This window comes from Cucurbita pepo, chromosome LG20 (assembly GCF_002806865.2).
Source record: "Cucurbita pepo subsp. pepo cultivar mu-cu-16 chromosome LG20, ASM280686v2, whole genome shotgun sequence".
NCBI classification, from domain to species: domain Eukaryota; kingdom Viridiplantae; phylum Streptophyta; class Magnoliopsida; order Cucurbitales; family Cucurbitaceae; genus Cucurbita; species Cucurbita pepo.
The window spans coordinates 2,281,328-2,297,783 of NC_036657.1; the positions used below are offsets into that span (position 1 = coordinate 2,281,328).

Here is a 16,456-nt window from a genome sequence, read left to right on the forward strand (position 1 = left end):
TTTTTTTTTTTTTTTTTTTTTTTTTTTTTTTTTTTTTTTTTTTTTTTTTTTTTTTTTTTTTTTTTTTTTTTTTTTTTTTTTTTTTTTTTTTTTTTGTCTCTTATTTTCAAAATTATATATAAAATTTGTATGTGTCTCTTTTTGCGTATTAAATCCAAATATTTATAATTTAGCAAAAATAAATAAATAAATAAACAAAAGAAAAGTCAAAGAGAGTGATATGACTAAGATTGGACGACCAGCTGAATCCACTCGAATTTGTTTGGTCTGAAGGAATATGATCAAACAGTGTACAGGTCAACGCTTGATCTCAAACAAAGCCTATGTTTTACGGACTATTTTCTCCATAGTTTAAACGAATTTGTAGCCAACAACAGCCATGAAACCCGAGAAGCTTTTGAGCTTTTCAAGTCTTCTTCTTCTTCTTCTTCTTTCATTTTCATATTTCTGTACAAGATTTAGCTCGGGGAGCAGAGATACAATCACATCAACAACCTCCATTAAAGACCCTGCAACCATAGTTTCAAATGCCAGTTCCTTCCAGCTGGGGTTCTTCTCACCGGCTAATTCCACGAATCGCCATGTCGGAATTTGGTTCAACAACCAAATTTCTCCACAAACTGTAGTGTGGGTAGCCAACAGAGATAACCCTGTCAAAGATTCTTCCGGGATCTTCACAATTTCCGAGGATGGGAATCTTGTCGTGTTGGATGGAAACCACAACCTCCTCTGGTCTACCAATGTTTCTTCCTCTGCAACCATCGTCAGCGCCCGAATTCTAGATTCCGGCAACCTTGTTTTGGAAGATTCCGCTTCCAAGATGGTTATCTGGGAGAGTTTCAAAAACCCATGTGATGTATTCTTAGCTTCCATGGAATTTATGACGAACACAAGAACTAACGAAAAAATAGAACTAACCTCATGGAACAACCCTTCCGATCCATCCATGGGAAGCTTCTCCTTGGGGCTGCATGTTCTTCACAATATTCCTGAAGGTGTTGTTTGGAATGGGCAGAAGACGTATTGGCGATCTGGTCCATGGAATGGTCAAATCTTCATTGGCATACCCAACATGGATTCAACTTATCTCTCTGGATATACCCTCGACATAGATGATCAAACTTACTATCTTTCAGCCACTTTTAATGAGGATGAAAATTTCGGTTACTTGTCTTTAAGCCCACAAGGGAATGTTCAAGAAACGTATATGGATTTTCAGGAGAAGCGGTGGAGAGCTGGTTGGTCCGCTCTACAAACGCCGTGTGATTTCTATGGCGCTTGTGGGGCGTTTGGGATCTGCAATCCAAGAGCTTCCCCTGTTTGCAGGTGTTTAACAGGGTTTAACCCAAAGCATGAAGAGGAGTGGAATCGAGGAAATTGGAGTAATGGGTGTGTGAGAAACACGCCATTAAAATGCGACATGTCCAACAAAACCAGTATTGAGGAAGATGGATTTCACGTGGAGAGCTTGGTTAAAGTTCCATTTTTGGCAGAGTGGGTTGATTCCTTTTCTTCAATACAGGATTGCAGAGTCAAATGCTTGGAGAATTGTTCGTGTAGTGCTTATGCATATGTAAATGGTATTCGTTGTATGCTCTGGAAAGGGGATTTGATTGATATACAAAAGTTTGAGAGCGGTGGAACGGATCTGTACCTTCGACTGCCATATGGAGACTTGGATCATACAAGTATTGATATCATCTCCTTAAACTTCCATCATTCAGATTATTATATTCTGTTTCCAACTAAATTTTGTTTTTGATCCACAGAAGATGTCAAAGGCCAAAGAGGTATCATTATAGGCATAGTGATATCAGTAACGTTTATCATCTTCATCATTGTAACATATATATGGTGCAGATGGAAGAGTCGCAAACGAGGTAACGCATAGCCTAATCTTCCTTACAGTTATGTAATCCTTGATGGCTTAATAAGATTTGAGGCATATGGCAGAGAAGAACAGATCAAGTACGGGTTCAAAGGAAAAGATTTGGAAGTTGAGAAGGGACGATACGATTGAGGATGACGTTAAATTGGAGGAGCTGCCTGTTTATGACTTTGAGACGTTGGTATCTGCAACAAATAACTTCGCCCCAAGCAACAAGTTAGGACAGGGAGGCTTTGGTCCAGTGTATAAAGTAGGTATTGATTGTACACATATCTGATAACCCCACTGCTACGCACATATTATTCTCGTTGGAATCTCACAATCCACTCTCTTGGGTGCCCAACGTCTTTACTGGCACATCGCCCAGTATCTGACTCTGATACCATTTGTAACCGTCCAATATGATCCATCATTTCTTATAAGAGTGTCTAGTAAACACATTTTAAAACTTTGAAGCCTGAGCTATTACGTAACCCAGATAAATAATGGTTTGTTTTCAGGGAGAATTGGTAAATGGAGAGGAAATAGCAGTAAAGAGGCTTTCAAGAGTGTCTAATCAAGGGTATGAAGAGTTCTTAAATGAAGTGAGGGTCATCTCAAAGCTACAACATAGGAATCTTGTGCAGCTTCTTGGTTGTTGCATTGAAGGAGAAGAGAAGATATTAATATATGAATATATGCCCAACCTAAGTTTGGATGCACTAATCTTTGGTTAGTGGGACTTTTGATTCTACATAATATTGACTATATGAATATATGCCCAAACTGTAACTAAGTCTATGCACATGTAGGCTCCCCCGACCAAAAACTAATATTGGATTGGCGGAGGAGATACAACATTATCGATGGAATTGCTCGAGGCCTCCTTTACCTTCATCGAGATTCAAGATTGAGAATCATTCATAGAGATTTAAAGGCAAGTAATATTCTATTAGATAAAGATTTGAATCCTAAAATATCAGATTTTGGCATGGCGAGGATTTTTTGTGGTAATGAAGTTCAAGCAAACACTTTAAGAGTCGTTGGGACTTAGTAAGATCTCTAACTGTGTTTTTTATTATTATTATTATTCATTATAATTGATATATATAGTTACATAAAACTGATTTAATGTGTTTTTTTTAATTAATTTAGCGGGTATATGTCTCCTGAATATGCCATGAGAGGTCAATTTTCAGAGAAATCAGATGTGTTCAGTTTTGGAGTTCTATTACTTGAAATCATAAGTGGGAGACGAAATACGGGATTCTACCTCGAAAATCATGCCTTAAGTTTATTGGAATTTGTATGTTGACAGAAAGATAAATATACATTCGAAATTCAGGGTTGAAATTAAGATTTCAATTAACAATTTTAATTTTGTTTCAGGTCTGGAAGCTACGGAAAGAAAACAATCTTATTTCTTTGATTGAGCCAACAATCTATAAAGTGTGCTATCAAACAGAGATTTTGAGATGCATTCATGTAGGGTTGCTGTGCGTTCAAGACTTTATAAAGGATCGGCCAAATGTCTCTACCATTATCTCAATGATCAACAATGACATTGTAGATCTTCCTTCTCCAAAGCAACCTGGCTTTGTTAGTCGACCACAAGACAGTAACACGTCATCTTCATCTCAACCAACTTTAGACCATTTTTCTGTAAATAATCTTACTCATACCACAATCATACCCCGATAATATGTTAGATAGGATAGGATAACAAATTTTGTAAATTTACTTTTGGCTAAATTTGTTGGAAATTGTCATAAAGATTTGATTCACGAATACTTTTGGTACAGTCCTCACTTTGATTATGTGTTCGTAGGATTCATTTTGTTTATCTCTTGTATTAATACATGAATCATCTTGATTTAATATGAGCATTAATGTTGTTATACCAATATAAGGATTTATATTATATTATTATGAGACGTGGAATGAGTGTCATTTTGTATTTGTCTATATGCAATTTGGAGAAACTTTGCAGTGTCAGAGTGTGAGGAGATACACTCTTACGACTACCACTTGCAAATGTAGCGAAATTTCTTCTCTCCAAACCACATAATTCTTTATGTCTTTTTGTTTATTTATGTTCACCAGTGTGTGAGTGAGATCGATCTTACTTTCGCTTAGTACCTGGCATATTGGGCCTATTGGGCTTGCAAGCTAAGTAGTTCGGTCCAATACCAATGTCCCCTTCAAAAACGGTGACGTTTTTGGATTCCTTCTTTACCACTAAGCTACAAAACCCGATCCGATTCGGAAAAGGAATTTCGCTCCATTAATTTCTAGGGCTCATCGTTGCCCCCAAATTCTCTGTTTTTGTAGACTCTCGTGTGCATTTTAGATCGATCGAGTTTGAGATTGGCAGAAAAATATGCCTCAGAGACACTCGAAGAACAATAACGATCTAGCCTTCTTCACCTATGATGAGAAGCGGAAGCTCGGTTATGGAACCCAGAAAGAGAGACTTGGAAAGGACTCGATCAAGCCCTTCGATGTCTGCTGCCTGTGCTTGAAACCCTTCATCGACCCCATGTGCTGCCAGAAGGGCCACACGTTTTGTAAAGAATGCATTCTTGAGTGCCTTTTGGCTCAGAAGAAAGATAATAAGAGGTTTGTTACTTTTACAATACTTGTTTGTTTACATTTGATTGCTCCTTTTTTTTTGTATCTCCCTCCCCACGTTTAAAACAATTGTTTAAAAATGTACGAAGAAGTGGAGAGCGAGTGGTTCAGAACCTCGTAAACTCTTTGGCGTTGGTGTGCTAGAGTGGTGCAATTCCTATTTCTTCATGTAGTTTGATAGTAATCGAATTACAATTGTTTATTGCCTTTTCTGATTCCTTAAGTTGTCTGCCACGGTTTTCTGTGTTGGTTCCTGCTTTTTGAAGAATTTGTGATTGCTTTGGTCTTTAAAAGGTGAAATTTTGATCTTAATTTGTGGTCAACTGTCTGGTATCATGATAAGTAACTTTTAAGGAAATGAGATGTTTCTAACCATCCTGGGCTGGCCTAGCGACCAATTAAGGTCAATGTAAATAAAACAAGATTTAGAGATAACGGGTTCAAATCATAATGGCCTATGAGATATCTTAGCACCCAAATGTAGTAGTGTGGACAGTGGTCTCAAGCTAGGAATGTTACTATGATGTGCTTTCGTTATGCCTTATAATGATGTGTAGGAAATTGATAGGCCTAATGTAAATTTCATTTTCCATAAACCACTTCATTTCACTTGTATTTCCTACCTTTCTAGTTATAGGCTCAAAAGTATTTGATGCTATTGACTATAGAAGTCTTTAGTATAACGAAGATTAAAGAACGCTTTGTGGAATCTGCAGGTTGTATTTACCTTAATGACTTCTACTATTCATGAGGTTTTAGGGAAAGCTAATGAACAAAGAAGCAACAATCTAGTATAAAATGTTATGGTATTGATTGACTATTATGGTGGGAATTTAGTTTAAAAATTAGTTGAGGCTTGTAATTGGTGTAAATATTAGACTCGCTTATGTAAGAGGGTGATTAGAACATTGTAGGAGTGCATGTTTTAAATGCGAGAGAATTTTGAAAACATAGTAGTAGAATGTATATTTTCCTTTTTTGATGCTATGCAGTACGGTCCTTCTGTTAATGATGTTCGTCATAAATACCCTTCTCATGCCTCATGAGCATGTTTTGTTATCTTGCAGGAGGCTTGCTGCATTTACAACTCAGCAGAAGCAAGAGAAGGAAGAAGCAGAAGAGAAACTGATCCAGCAGAAAGCTAGAGAGCTTGATGCATTTGATCAGCAAAACCATGGTGCTGTACCACAATACAACGATCGAAACCACAGTCAGGATAAGAATGGTTTCCATGGTGCAAATAGTGTAAAGGTTACTTCTTACGAAGAAGAAGCACTTCGGAACATGAAGGCATTCTGGCTGCCTTCCGCTACACCAGAAGCTCCTGTTAAAGTAGGAGCCCCTTCATGCAGTACATTCTGTCCCGAAGGCAACGAGAAACTTAAGCTAAAGTCCCTTTTCCCAATACATTTCACAGAGGACAAAAGCGAGCAGAAGAAATCGAAATCTTATGATGTTACATACATCTGCCCTAGTTGTAAGGTTACTCTAACCAACACGATGTCTCTCGTGGCCCTAAGCACCTGTGGCCATGTCTTCTGTAAAAAATGTGCTGATAAGTTTATGGCTGTGGACAAAGTGTGTCTGGTCTGCAACAAAGGATGTAAAGTAAGGGATTTGGTGAATTTGGAGAAAGGAGGCACAGGGTTTGCTGGCCACGGGGATTCACTTGAAGCAAGAGACTTCAAGCATTTGGGAAGCGGTTCTGGTTTGGGGCTGGTGAGGCCTGCCATGAAGACTTAAAGTCAGTCATCCTTGCTTACTTGAGTGTGATTTTCTTCCATAATTCTGTTTCTTTTTCTCAACTAATTAGTATCTGGTCTTGTAAATGACAATATCAATTTTAAATCTTCGTATGTTAGCTTCTAAATTGTGTCTTTATCAACAAGAATCTTAAAAAAATGATAATATCCAAAGCTTGGAGGACGTTTCTTATTTGCTGGTATAGCTCCTTTTGTTATCAATAGACCGCAATTCCGTGGTTCAAAATCTTTCTTCCATGTAACTCTCTGGCATAAATAAATGTTCTGCAATTAACCACGAGTTCTTATAGGGGATGGATATGGATATGGATATTCATTTAATGTATAGGATTTCAAATTTAGAATGGTATGTTCCAAGAGAACTAAGCTCGTAAACTAATGGATTTTACTTTTTAGCCAAAAAAAAAAAAAAGAAATATGCTTTCATTGAGAGTCGAACTCAAGACCTCCCGCTTACTAAACGGGTGCTCTAACCAACTGAGCTATGAAAGCCTTATTGTCAAGGTCGTTCCAATAGTAAAATCAATAGAAGTAACCAAAAAATGGGATACAATTGTGGAGCATCCAATTCTGGAAAATCTTAGTTGGGTAGCATTCCAAAATTTAGAAGATTGTGCATAAGTTGCAAATTATAGTGTATCCCTTTTCCTCCTACAAATTAGAAGTCCTAGATTTGTGGCATTTTAGATTTTTAAGTAAGGCACACAAATCAAATATAGTCACTCTCAATTTCGTCTCTAATTGGACAAAATCTGTTGTTCTTTCAAACATGGAACGAAAATTTAGGACCCTTTTACGTACATTTATTGCAAAACTTGGGCACCTAATTCTTTCCTTCAAACCACTCTACAAAGCAAGAAAAGATAAAAAAAAAGAAAAAGAAAAAACTCTTCATTTTTCGTTGGAAACGTTTGAGGAACCATGGAATCATTCCTTGCTTTCCCTCTCACCAAACCAATTATCATCCATATAGCAACTTAATCAAGCAACCATCAACCTGTTCTGTTCCATTTTCCCCTGTCCTAAAATACCAAAATGTTTTCACTAAACACCATGCTCAAATGTCCCAATTACCAAATTAACCGAATCCGAGCATTATTATTAGCCAGGCAATGCCACAAACAACCCATTCCTGTCGCATGGAAAAGGCCCGACATTGGATGGACAAAGCTCAATTTCGATGGCTCCTCAAGAGGTAAGATGTCCCCCGGAAGGGCCAGCATTGGGGGCGTTCTAAGAGACCATCAGGCTCAGTTTTTGCTGGGATACGCCGAACCCATAGGCCGAGCCAATAGCACCATCGCCGAGCTCACTGCACTCAGCAAAGGGCTCGAATTGGTCCTCGAAAATGGGTGGAAAGACGTATGGCTGGAAGGAGATGCAAAGGGGTTGATAGAAATAATAGTTGGAAAAAAGAAGGCTAAATGTGTGGAAGCTCGAAGTCAATTTCGGTACATAAATTCATTGATATTGGATTTGAATAATTGTAAGGTTAGTCATATATATAGAGAAGGTAATAGAGTTGCCAATAGGTTTGCTTCCATTGGCCATCGCTATAAGAAGCTTGAAGTTTGGAGGGACATTCCTCCATTGGAGACATTGGACATGATGCGTGAAGATGCCGAGGGGAAGATTAGTTTTAGGAACATAAATACGAGGTAGTTAGTTTTGTTTATTTTAAGGTCTTATTTCTGTAACCATTTTTTTGAACTTGTAGTTACAATGTGAAAATGATCCGTGATATATATAATACATGTAATTCTTCAACAATGCATTCATACACGAACATTGGTTTAAAATAAATCAACACCAAATATTAATACATGTGATTCTTCAACCATGCATGAACACACATTAATATATGTCCTAATTCATATATCCAACTATTTATGTTCCCAATATCAATCTAAATTAATGGGGAAGGTTTTGAGACTAGAGTAGTCCGTAAACCCCAATAGTCATCGAACGGACCCGCCCAACAATTAGCGACACGCTCCAACCCGTTTCAGCTTAACCCAAAGGTGCTCAGCTCAACAGCCCAATCCGCCCACGACCCATTTTATACCGTTTCCTAAGTTTTCGACCCTCACAAAGTCATTTTTTACCCTATTGAAAGCCATTTGAGGTCAGTATAACTCATTTATACTCAAAATGGATATTTTAAAGATAAAATTAGGAGTACTTAGCTATATTATATGTTATCGTATGTTCTAAAGAATGTAATATGGACTGACATATGTGAAATTAAACGTTGAAGCATAGTAGTTTCGAAGCCGCTACAAAATAATTAGGAATTTCAGCCAAGACCAATCAAGTAAGTGACTTTACTGTTGGAGTTAGATAATTGAATGATGTATGATGGTGCACGCCCCGTGGCCCCTGCATGCACCATATTATTTATGTTATGTGTATGTGTTCTATGTAATGACATACGATGCTACATTATGGATGTATGTGATATTCATTACGCCATGTTGTAAATGAAATGAAATAGTATGTATGTCATGTCATGTCTTGCCATGTAAAAATATGTCTTGCCATGTAAAAATATGGGATGGATTATGTTATGATTGTCATGTATACATAATACATGTATGTACTATGTCATGAATGAAAAGATAAAAATGTTAATGATATACAATGAATGTAAATCATGGTGAGAGACTTCCCTTTATATTCTTTTAGTACGAACATGTAAACATGTATATCATGCGGATCTTTTCTGTGTTCGACCAAGTCAGATTTAGAGGTATGTCTACGAGCCCGCTTAGTGGGTCTATGTGCATGTGCGTAGGCCATTTGTGGAGAAGTACGACACATTCAACTCTGCCCGAACTAGAAAGAGCCCAAGGTCATATTATTGTTTTAAAAGATAGGTAGGTCTCATCATGATTGCATTACAATCTCCATACTCGAGCTATATAATAGTATCATGTATTATAAGTTCATGATTTGATCTTGAAAATGTTAATAGTGATATCTCTTATTTAGAGAAGAAAATTAGGGGCGTTAGAGAGCTCGAGATCTCCCCTATAAGCTCAAATGAACCCATTGTTTGGCAAAGATGACAAAAAGTAGGAAGAAATTGGGAAGGGAATACAGGGGGCTAAGCTTCTAGCACAAAAGAAACAGATCAGTACAAAATTCCAAAATTCCTTCAGCACTGCTACGTTTCTTCATCATTCTGAGCTTCTCTTAATCTTGATTTAACAGAAATTAAAGAGATCTTACCATTCAAAACGTTGCCCAAATACTACTACTCTGTTTAAACACAACAGAAACAGGGGCCAAAGCCTTTATTATTCTATGCATTCAAGGAACACAGGAAACGCCTAAATTTGCTAAACAAAGAAGTTTGTGGTGTATGGAATTAACACATACAAAGTGTCCACTGGAAATTTCAGCGTTTCTTGGCTGCGGGTTGCTTCTGGGAATTGAAGTACACGGCGGCGACAGGAAGCCCGAGTGCATTCTGAGAAGCAAATTGTCGGGTGCTGAAGTTGCTGCGAGTGTTCGGTGGTCGGAGGCTGCCGCCGATTGCCCTGTTCTGCTTGAAAACTGCTAATACATACCGGTGAATTCCTGTTGGCGGCTGTGGCCCCATGTACTGCACCACCTCCTTCCCTGAAATCCCACCAACACCCGTTGTTTTCATCACATGGAAGAGGAGGAAAAAGACAGAGCATGGCCATTGATGACAAAACAGAGAAATTTTAGATGCAATAAAGCTTTGAAGAAAAAAACAAACCTTTATTGGCATCAGATCCTTCTGGAATGTCCACGACAATCCTGAAAAATCCCAAAATTTTCCCCAAATAAATCTATTTTCCAAACAGAGAATCCATTAAAGGGGAGGAGAAAAGTTCATATTTTTACCAGTGAAGCCACTCTCTGAACGTTGGCTCACTAGGGCTCGGAGCATCAGGATCCACCATGACCTACACACAATTCCCAACTCAAAAACGAATCCATTATCACAGAATTAGAAGCTAAAGAAACCATGGAAGCTGCGGAAGAATACCAGAGCATAAAGGTCGTTGTTGGAGATGGGGCCTTGAATATCAACAGTGGGGGCATCAGCAGCGGCAGAGGGCTTGATTTCGCAACCGTTAGCGACCTGTTTAGAGGCATAAGTGACGGACAAATCGGCGGCCGGAGTGAACATGTCCAACACATCTCCGATCACTCTCCCAACCACCAGTGGCTCCAGAGACCGTACCATTTTCTTTTCTTAATTCCTTTTCCTTAATTCTCTTCCTATTGGCCTTTTGGTTTGGAGTTTGTTGTGTATGAGACAGCCTCGTCTTTTGTAAAAGAATTTGTGCTGTGGGGTTAGTGGGTGAACTGGGTTTGTGACACGTACTGAATTGGTTGATGACCTGGCAATCTGCTTGCTCACCATGATGCTGCTTCTTAAACACGTGTCCCCCTCTCCCACCTTTGCCGGTACAATTTTTTCCTTGTGCGAAACGACTCCCTATTACTTCTAGAAAACAAACAAATGAATTATTTCGTTATATTAATAATTAAAAGTCAAAAAAAAAAATTTAAAAATAAAATATTTACCAATCATAACATATCATTAACATTAATTATAAATATTAAATAATCTTAACCTCGATCTCAAAACAGGAAGAGTTAGATTGAGTAGTGAAATTTATTTTTAGATGAATCGAATTGGCCCGACTAAAAACATTTCAATCCAAGAATTGAATCGAATTTAAAAATAAAATAAAAAATCAACCAAATTCAAATAAAAATTCTGATCCTAACTTAACCCCACATCAGCTAACTTATGGGCCTTCTATGCTCAGATTTGGGCTTGGGCTTATGTTTGCCAACTTCTCTCTTCGGAGGCCCAGACCACTATCCAACAGTAAGACCCAGATGTATATATGATAATGTAGGGTTTCATTTTGGGACAATTTTATAAGATTTAGTTTCAATTCTATGTTGTAGCGGAGGGAGAAACAAGATTGATTGCACTCACACACCCACGAACATAAATAAACAAAGAGACATAAAGATTTATGTAGTTCGTAGAGAATAAATTCTCGTACATTCATCGGTGGTAACTAATTACTATGATCAAAGTGTTTACAAATGTATTTTTCACCCATTATAAAATCTCACCAAAAAAAATTCCTCTCAATTGTTTCTAGGCAAATACAAAATGACAACTCCACGTCTTGAAACATTGCAGACAAACTTTTATATGGGTATGACAATACTAATTCTCATACATGAATCAAAACAACACTAATGCTCACGAGTCAAGATCACTCAGAGATAAATCAAATGAGTCTAATATATTCCTGAATCAAAGTGGAAAATGTACCAAAAGGATTCAAGAATCAAATGTCGGTGTCATTGTAACCCTTGGAAGGTTGAAGCTGACTAAGAACAGAAACAAAAGTTGAGAGAGACAGAGATGATAGAAAGACATTTACAAACTTTTAAGGGGTTGACATTGTAAGGTAAAGGAACCAATTTCTTGGGCGGTCGAGACAGAAAATGAAAGAAAGAGAGAGACAGAGAAATGGGCATATTCATATTTATCTTAATCTCTTATGTTATTTTTCTTTCTTGTCGGCTCATAATCAATAAATTGAGCCCCCACCACATTATTCTCCTCACACAAATGTTTCAAATTCATTAGCTTACCACTCCTTTTCCTTCTTTATTTGTCTCTCTCCCCTCTCACTTCTGACGACCAAATGACATATTGCTTACCTACACAAAAATGCAATCTTGATCATTGTAAAGATATCAAATTATGTATTATAATATTTAAGTAACATGAAGAANTTTTTTTTTTTTTTTTTTTTTTTTTTTTTTTTTTTTTTTAAATGAAAACCCAGCGGAGATCCAATAATTAGTCAGATCAATTATGCAAAAGGCAGCCGCAATGCAAGAGATATGTGTAAAAAATTGTTAGTACAAGATATATGCATGTTCATGCATGTTCACATTCTTCATTATAATGATACCCCATTTGTTCAACTTCTGCAACCCCACTTGTAATCTCATGTTCTTTCTATTCCCATCTTCATCTTTTACTTTTCAGATCTCTCCCGAGTTTTATTTTCTTCAAATCTGTTAAATGAAATTGACTTTTTTTGTTTTTCAATCCAATGTAAATGTCAAACCTTCTATTGCTTTTTATAGCTTCAACAAGCTATAAGAGAGATGATGAATGGTTGAGTGATTAACTTATACCAACATGGTTGAAGCTACTCCAATGGTTAGGTCAAAATTTTGCGTAATTGTTAAGTTTGATTGAAGATTCCAACCAAGTTTTAGTATGGGAATTTGAAATATGATACCTAGTTCTTTGTCAAAAATACTAATATTTATAAACGAATCTATGTAACCGCCTCAATCTCACCGCTAGTAGATATTGTCCGTTTTGACCCGTTACGGATCGCCGCAACCTCATGATTTTAAAATGCATCAGTTTTCCACACCCTTATAAGGAATATTTTATTCCCCTCTCCAATGATGTGGGATCTCATAAACCACCTCTCGTAAGGGCCAGCATCTTCGTTGGTACATCGCTCGGTGTCTAGCTCTTATACCATTTGTAACAGCCAAAAGTCCACCACTAGTAAATATTGTCCGCTTAAGCTCGTTACGTATCATCGTCAGCCTCACAGTTTTAAAATGCATCTACTATGAAGAGGGTGTAGCCCCACTCTGACCAATACCTCGACCGTCCGATGACTCTCTAATATCATTTATAACAGTCTAAGCTTTCTGCTAGCAAATATCGCTTGCTTCTCTAAATCAAAACTTGGGATTGTTGTAAGAATTGTGTTCCTTCACTTATATCAAGCTATATGTGTCGGCTCACAAGTGTCAAAAGTAGATTTGCGTACTTATTTAGGTATATTTGGTAATTGTGTATGTATGATAACGAATGTACTTGATTGCATGCTCAACTAACTATAGGTTAAAACTAAATAATTCAATTCTCAATCTTAATCTCTTTGTTTCATCTTTCTTTCAAATCATTATTTTTTTAGTTGAATATATATTATTTTAAAACGTCGAACTTCCAATTATTTTGAAATGATAGCGTAGTTTAATTTAAAAGCAAAGGATATCGTAGTTCGACATGTCGGCCATCATGATTAACAAATCATAATTGGTACGTAGTCAATAATGACGGTGTAATTTCCTAGGAAACTTCACTTAACTGTTCCTTTTCACACGGGATGAAAGTCAAAAAGCTCATTTTTATTTTTATTTTTTATTTTTTTTTTCCCGCACTTTCAAGTTTTAAATGGATAAGGTAGTCCGTCAGGTTGACGGGTCAACCCGCTCCCGTCAAGAAATGTGGGGCCCATTTCTGTATTATTGAGACCACGTGTCCGAATATGCTGACGTAGGATTCATTAACATCGCGGTTTTGAGTTTTTGACTCATAAAGCAATAATAAATTAAAAATTGGCTTGAAAGAGACAAAATAACACAAGAGCCATGCCGTGATTGTCAATAAAGCATTAACCCTCCCTCCCTTGTGGTCCCCACCGTAGAAGTAACCTCTACGTTCAAGACACGTAGCCTTTGACTTTTTCCTAATTTAAATATATATATATATGAAATTATCGTAATCCCCATGCATGATTAAATATAATAATACAACCTTTTACTATAAATAGGAGGTGGAAGATACAGTTGGCCAAACTGACCTGGATCTGACACGTGTCACCACCACTCCCTTTCACCCACCGCCGACTCCAGCCCTGTCTCTTTGCCGGAATCTTGGATTCTGGCCTCGCTCCCTTTCTAAGTCTGACAAAAGGGGGAAAAAAAAGGGCATGAAGTTCATAACTTTTAAAAAGAAATTGTATATCACGAGGTGATGGCCGTACAGGTCAACCAAAATTAAGCTCACAATTGTCAAACCCACTTGACGTAAATCAAGTTTGTGGTAAGTTCTTGCTTTTGTGTTATATAATGAATTCGTAGCTATACGTTTATACCACGCATCATTTTTGTTATCGTTGAAAAATAAAAATGTAACCTTTTACATGAAAGTCATCTCCCTTGTTTCTAAGTTCTTGAAAAAATAATTGAGAAAAAGAGTTATTTTTCATATAACTTTTTCTTCCGTAATTAAAGCTTGCGGTACAATACCTCTTTGTAACATCTCATATCGGTTGAAGAGTAGAACAAAACATTCCTTATAATCTTGTGGAAACTTCTATAATATCTATTAATGGTAGGCTTGAACTATTACAAATGGTATCAGAGCTAGATATCGAGTATGTTAGTGAGGACATTGGATCCTGAAGGAGGTAGATTGTAAAATCTCACATCGATTAGAGAGTGGAACAAAACACACTTTATAACTTTATAAGGGTGTGGAAGCCTCTCTTTATTAGACATGTTTCAAAACCATGAAGCTGACGACCACAAGTAACGAATCAAATTGGACAATATCTACTAACGGTGGATTTGGAGTTGATTTATTGATGAGATACTATTTCTAATGAAGATTCACCTTTATAGCTTAAATCTTGTGTCTTTGTGAATGTCCATGCACAAGCGATGGAAGAAGAAGGAATAAAAAGGCAAATTTGAACTCCATAGATTTGCTTGATTTTTAGATTACATGAAACTTTCATCAAAGAAATCAGGGATATCAAAATTCAAAATCTGGCTACAGTAACTTTCTCTCTCATCCTCATTTGGACTAGTAAAATATGTGGAGTTGGAATTCATCTGCGTAGGGCTTGAAGAACATGGCGAAGATAAAACCGAGCTCAAATTGAAGTTGTTCTTGTTATTACCCATGTCCTTGTGGGAACTAAACGTCGGCATTTCATACGAATTGTCCATCACTGCGGCGGCGTGTTGCTGATCAAACCCACAATAGTCAAACCCTGTCGGAATCTCAATATTATTGCACTCTTCGCTTATTTGCCATTGATCATTTAATTCACTTGCAATTGGCTCCACCAGTTGAGGGAATTGAACAATTTCTTGTACAGGAACTTGCATTTCTAGCTGAGGATGAGAGAATTGAATAGTCTGCATACCATTTTGCGGCGAAAAGCTTTGACTTTTACGTTCAGAAGACATTAATGAAGCAGCCAATTTAAGAAGCTCAGGGTTTACTAATGGCTGCACTCCAAGCAAGCTTGAAAGGTTCATTTGTGAAGAGTTGTAGAGAGTAGAGCGTAGAATGGAAGACAAATCCAGAAGATCAAGGCGTGGACTGTGGGTCACTGGATCGATTCCCATTCTTAGAAGCCTCTTTCTTATGTGGGTGTTCCAATAATTTTTTATTTCGTTATCCGTTCTTCCCGGCAATCGTGTCGCAATCGCAGACCACCTGGTTAAACCAAAACCCATTTCAGAAAAATAATCAAAATTTGAAATTTTTGCTAAAAACAGATTAAAAACATAAACTTACTTGTTACCCAAAACACTATGGAGTTGGATGATGGTTTCTTCCTCCTCGAATGAAAATCTCCCTCGTTTAATATCAGGTCTAAGATAATTAGTCCATCTTAAACGACAGCTCTTCCCACATCTTTGGAGTCCTAAAAGTTCGGAAAAACACATAAAACCCTAATGTTAAGACGTAAAAAAAGACATAATTTAGAAGAAGAAGGAAGCATATATAATGAAACACAAGTATACCTGCATTAGAAGGAAGAGTCCTCCAGTTTCCATGACCATTTTTCTGAATATAATCAATCAATTTCTGATCTTCCTCAGGCGTCCATGGCCCTTTCTTAAGCCCATTTTTATCACAGCAAGGTGCTCTTCCCATGGCTGATATTCAAATCAAGGGTCCTACAGATCCCAGGTTATGTACCAACAAATCAGGCTTAAAAACTCAGAATTTAAAAGAGAGAAAGAACTAGAAGACAATGGGTCCTATTGGAAGAGAGTTTGTGTATACATATATATATATATATACAGAGAGCAAAAATTGATGGATTTGGTGGCCGCCCTTTGTTAATCAACATGGATACGTGTCCTCTCTTTCTTGAAGAACAGCACACAATACACAGCTCCTTTACAACGCTGCTGATTGTGATTATTACTCTCACTCACCTCCCACGTGTCAATCACTTTCTTTAATTTTGCACTTTACACCCCTAATAAATTTTTAAATTAAACCTAAATATTTTCATTTATTTAAAAAAATAAAATTTTATTGGGAAGAAGAAAGAAA

General features: G+C 37.1%; 4 protein-coding genes and 1 non-coding gene across 5 annotated transcripts in view; 2 read left to right on the forward strand and 3 right to left on the reverse strand.

Moving 5' to 3' along the window:
* The window catches only part of LOC111783520, a 7,894-nt gene extending 4,326 nt beyond the window's left edge, over positions 1 to 3,568 (forward strand). Inside the window, exons 7-13 of the mRNA XM_023664449.1 lie at positions 368 to 1,688; positions 1,770 to 1,880; positions 1,954 to 2,138; positions 2,389 to 2,599; positions 2,680 to 2,920; positions 3,023 to 3,173; positions 3,257 to 3,568. Coding sequence (XP_023520217.1) covers positions 368 to 1,688; positions 1,770 to 1,880; positions 1,954 to 2,138; positions 2,389 to 2,599; positions 2,680 to 2,920; positions 3,023 to 3,173; positions 3,257 to 3,568 — 2,532 coding nt within the window. The remainder of the gene's footprint in view (positions 1 to 367; positions 1,689 to 1,769; positions 1,881 to 1,953; positions 2,139 to 2,388; positions 2,600 to 2,679; positions 2,921 to 3,022; positions 3,174 to 3,256) is intronic.
* A 569-nt stretch (positions 3,569 to 4,137) lies between these two features.
* On the forward strand, positions 4,138 to 6,433 carry LOC111782989 (E3 ubiquitin-protein ligase CSU1-like). The gene is made up of 2 exons (XM_023663853.1): positions 4,138 to 4,486; positions 5,566 to 6,433. The coding sequence occupies exons 1-2, from the start codon at positions 4,248 to 4,250 to the stop codon at positions 6,239 to 6,241; spliced, it is 915 nt and encodes a 304-aa protein (XP_023519621.1). The 5' UTR covers positions 4,138 to 4,247; the 3' UTR covers positions 6,242 to 6,433.
* A 246-nt stretch (positions 6,434 to 6,679) lies between these two features.
* On the reverse strand, positions 6,680 to 6,753 carry TRNAT-AGU. The gene has a single exon. It is a non-coding gene; the product is annotated as a tRNA-Thr (tRNA).
* A 2,735-nt stretch (positions 6,754 to 9,488) lies between these two features.
* LOC111782991 (protein MOTHER of FT and TFL1-like) lies at positions 9,489 to 10,706 on the reverse strand. The gene is made up of 4 exons (XM_023663854.1): positions 10,283 to 10,706; positions 10,138 to 10,199; positions 10,010 to 10,050; positions 9,489 to 9,885 (listed from the first exon to the last, which is right to left on the reverse strand). Exons 1-4 carry the CDS (start codon positions 10,481 to 10,483, stop codon positions 9,662 to 9,664), a joined length of 528 nt encoding a protein of 175 aa, XP_023519622.1. The 5' UTR covers positions 10,484 to 10,706; the 3' UTR covers positions 9,489 to 9,661.
* A 4,127-nt stretch (positions 10,707 to 14,833) lies between these two features.
* On the reverse strand, positions 14,834 to 16,157 carry LOC111783202 (transcription factor MYB102-like). Its single transcript, XM_023664103.1, has 3 exons — positions 15,916 to 16,157; positions 15,686 to 15,815; positions 14,834 to 15,604 (listed from the first exon to the last, which is right to left on the reverse strand). Exons 1-3 carry the CDS (start codon positions 16,046 to 16,048, stop codon positions 14,878 to 14,880), a joined length of 990 nt encoding a protein of 329 aa, XP_023519871.1. The 5' UTR covers positions 16,049 to 16,157; the 3' UTR covers positions 14,834 to 14,877.
* Between the last annotated feature and the right edge of the window lie 299 nt (positions 16,158 to 16,456).

Bases quoted from the DNA above. Each gene is read 5' to 3' on its own strand.
- LOC111782989 (XM_023663853.1), top strand. From the start codon at position 4,248: ATGCCTCAGAGACACTCGAAGAACAATAACGATCTAGCCTTCTTCACC. The intron at 4,487-5,565 runs GTTTGTTACTTT...GTTATCTTGCAG, and splicing joins CAGAAGAAAGATAATAAGAG to GAGGCTTGCTGCATTTACAA.
- LOC111782991 (XM_023663854.1), bottom strand. From the start codon at position 10,483: ATGGTACGGTCTCTGGAGCCACTGGTGGTTGGGAGAGTGATCGGAGAT. The intron at 10,051-10,137 runs GTAAAAATATGA...GGGATTTTTCAG, and splicing joins TTCAGAGAGTGGCTTCACTG to GATTGTCGTGGACATTCCAG. The intron at 9,886-10,009 runs GTTTGTTTTTTT...GTGGGATTTCAG, and splicing joins AGGATCTGATGCCAATAAAG to GGAAGGAGGTGGTGCAGTAC.
- LOC111783202 (XM_023664103.1), bottom strand. From the start codon at position 16,048: ATGGGAAGAGCACCTTGCTGTGATAAAAATGGGCTTAAGAAAGGGCCA. The intron at 15,816-15,915 runs GTATACTTGTGT...CCGAACTTTTAG, and splicing joins GACTCTTCCTTCTAATGCAG to GACTCCAAAGATGTGGGAAG. The intron at 15,605-15,685 runs GTAAGTTTATGT...TGGTTTAACCAG, and splicing joins CATAGTGTTTTGGGTAACAA to GTGGTCTGCGATTGCGACAC.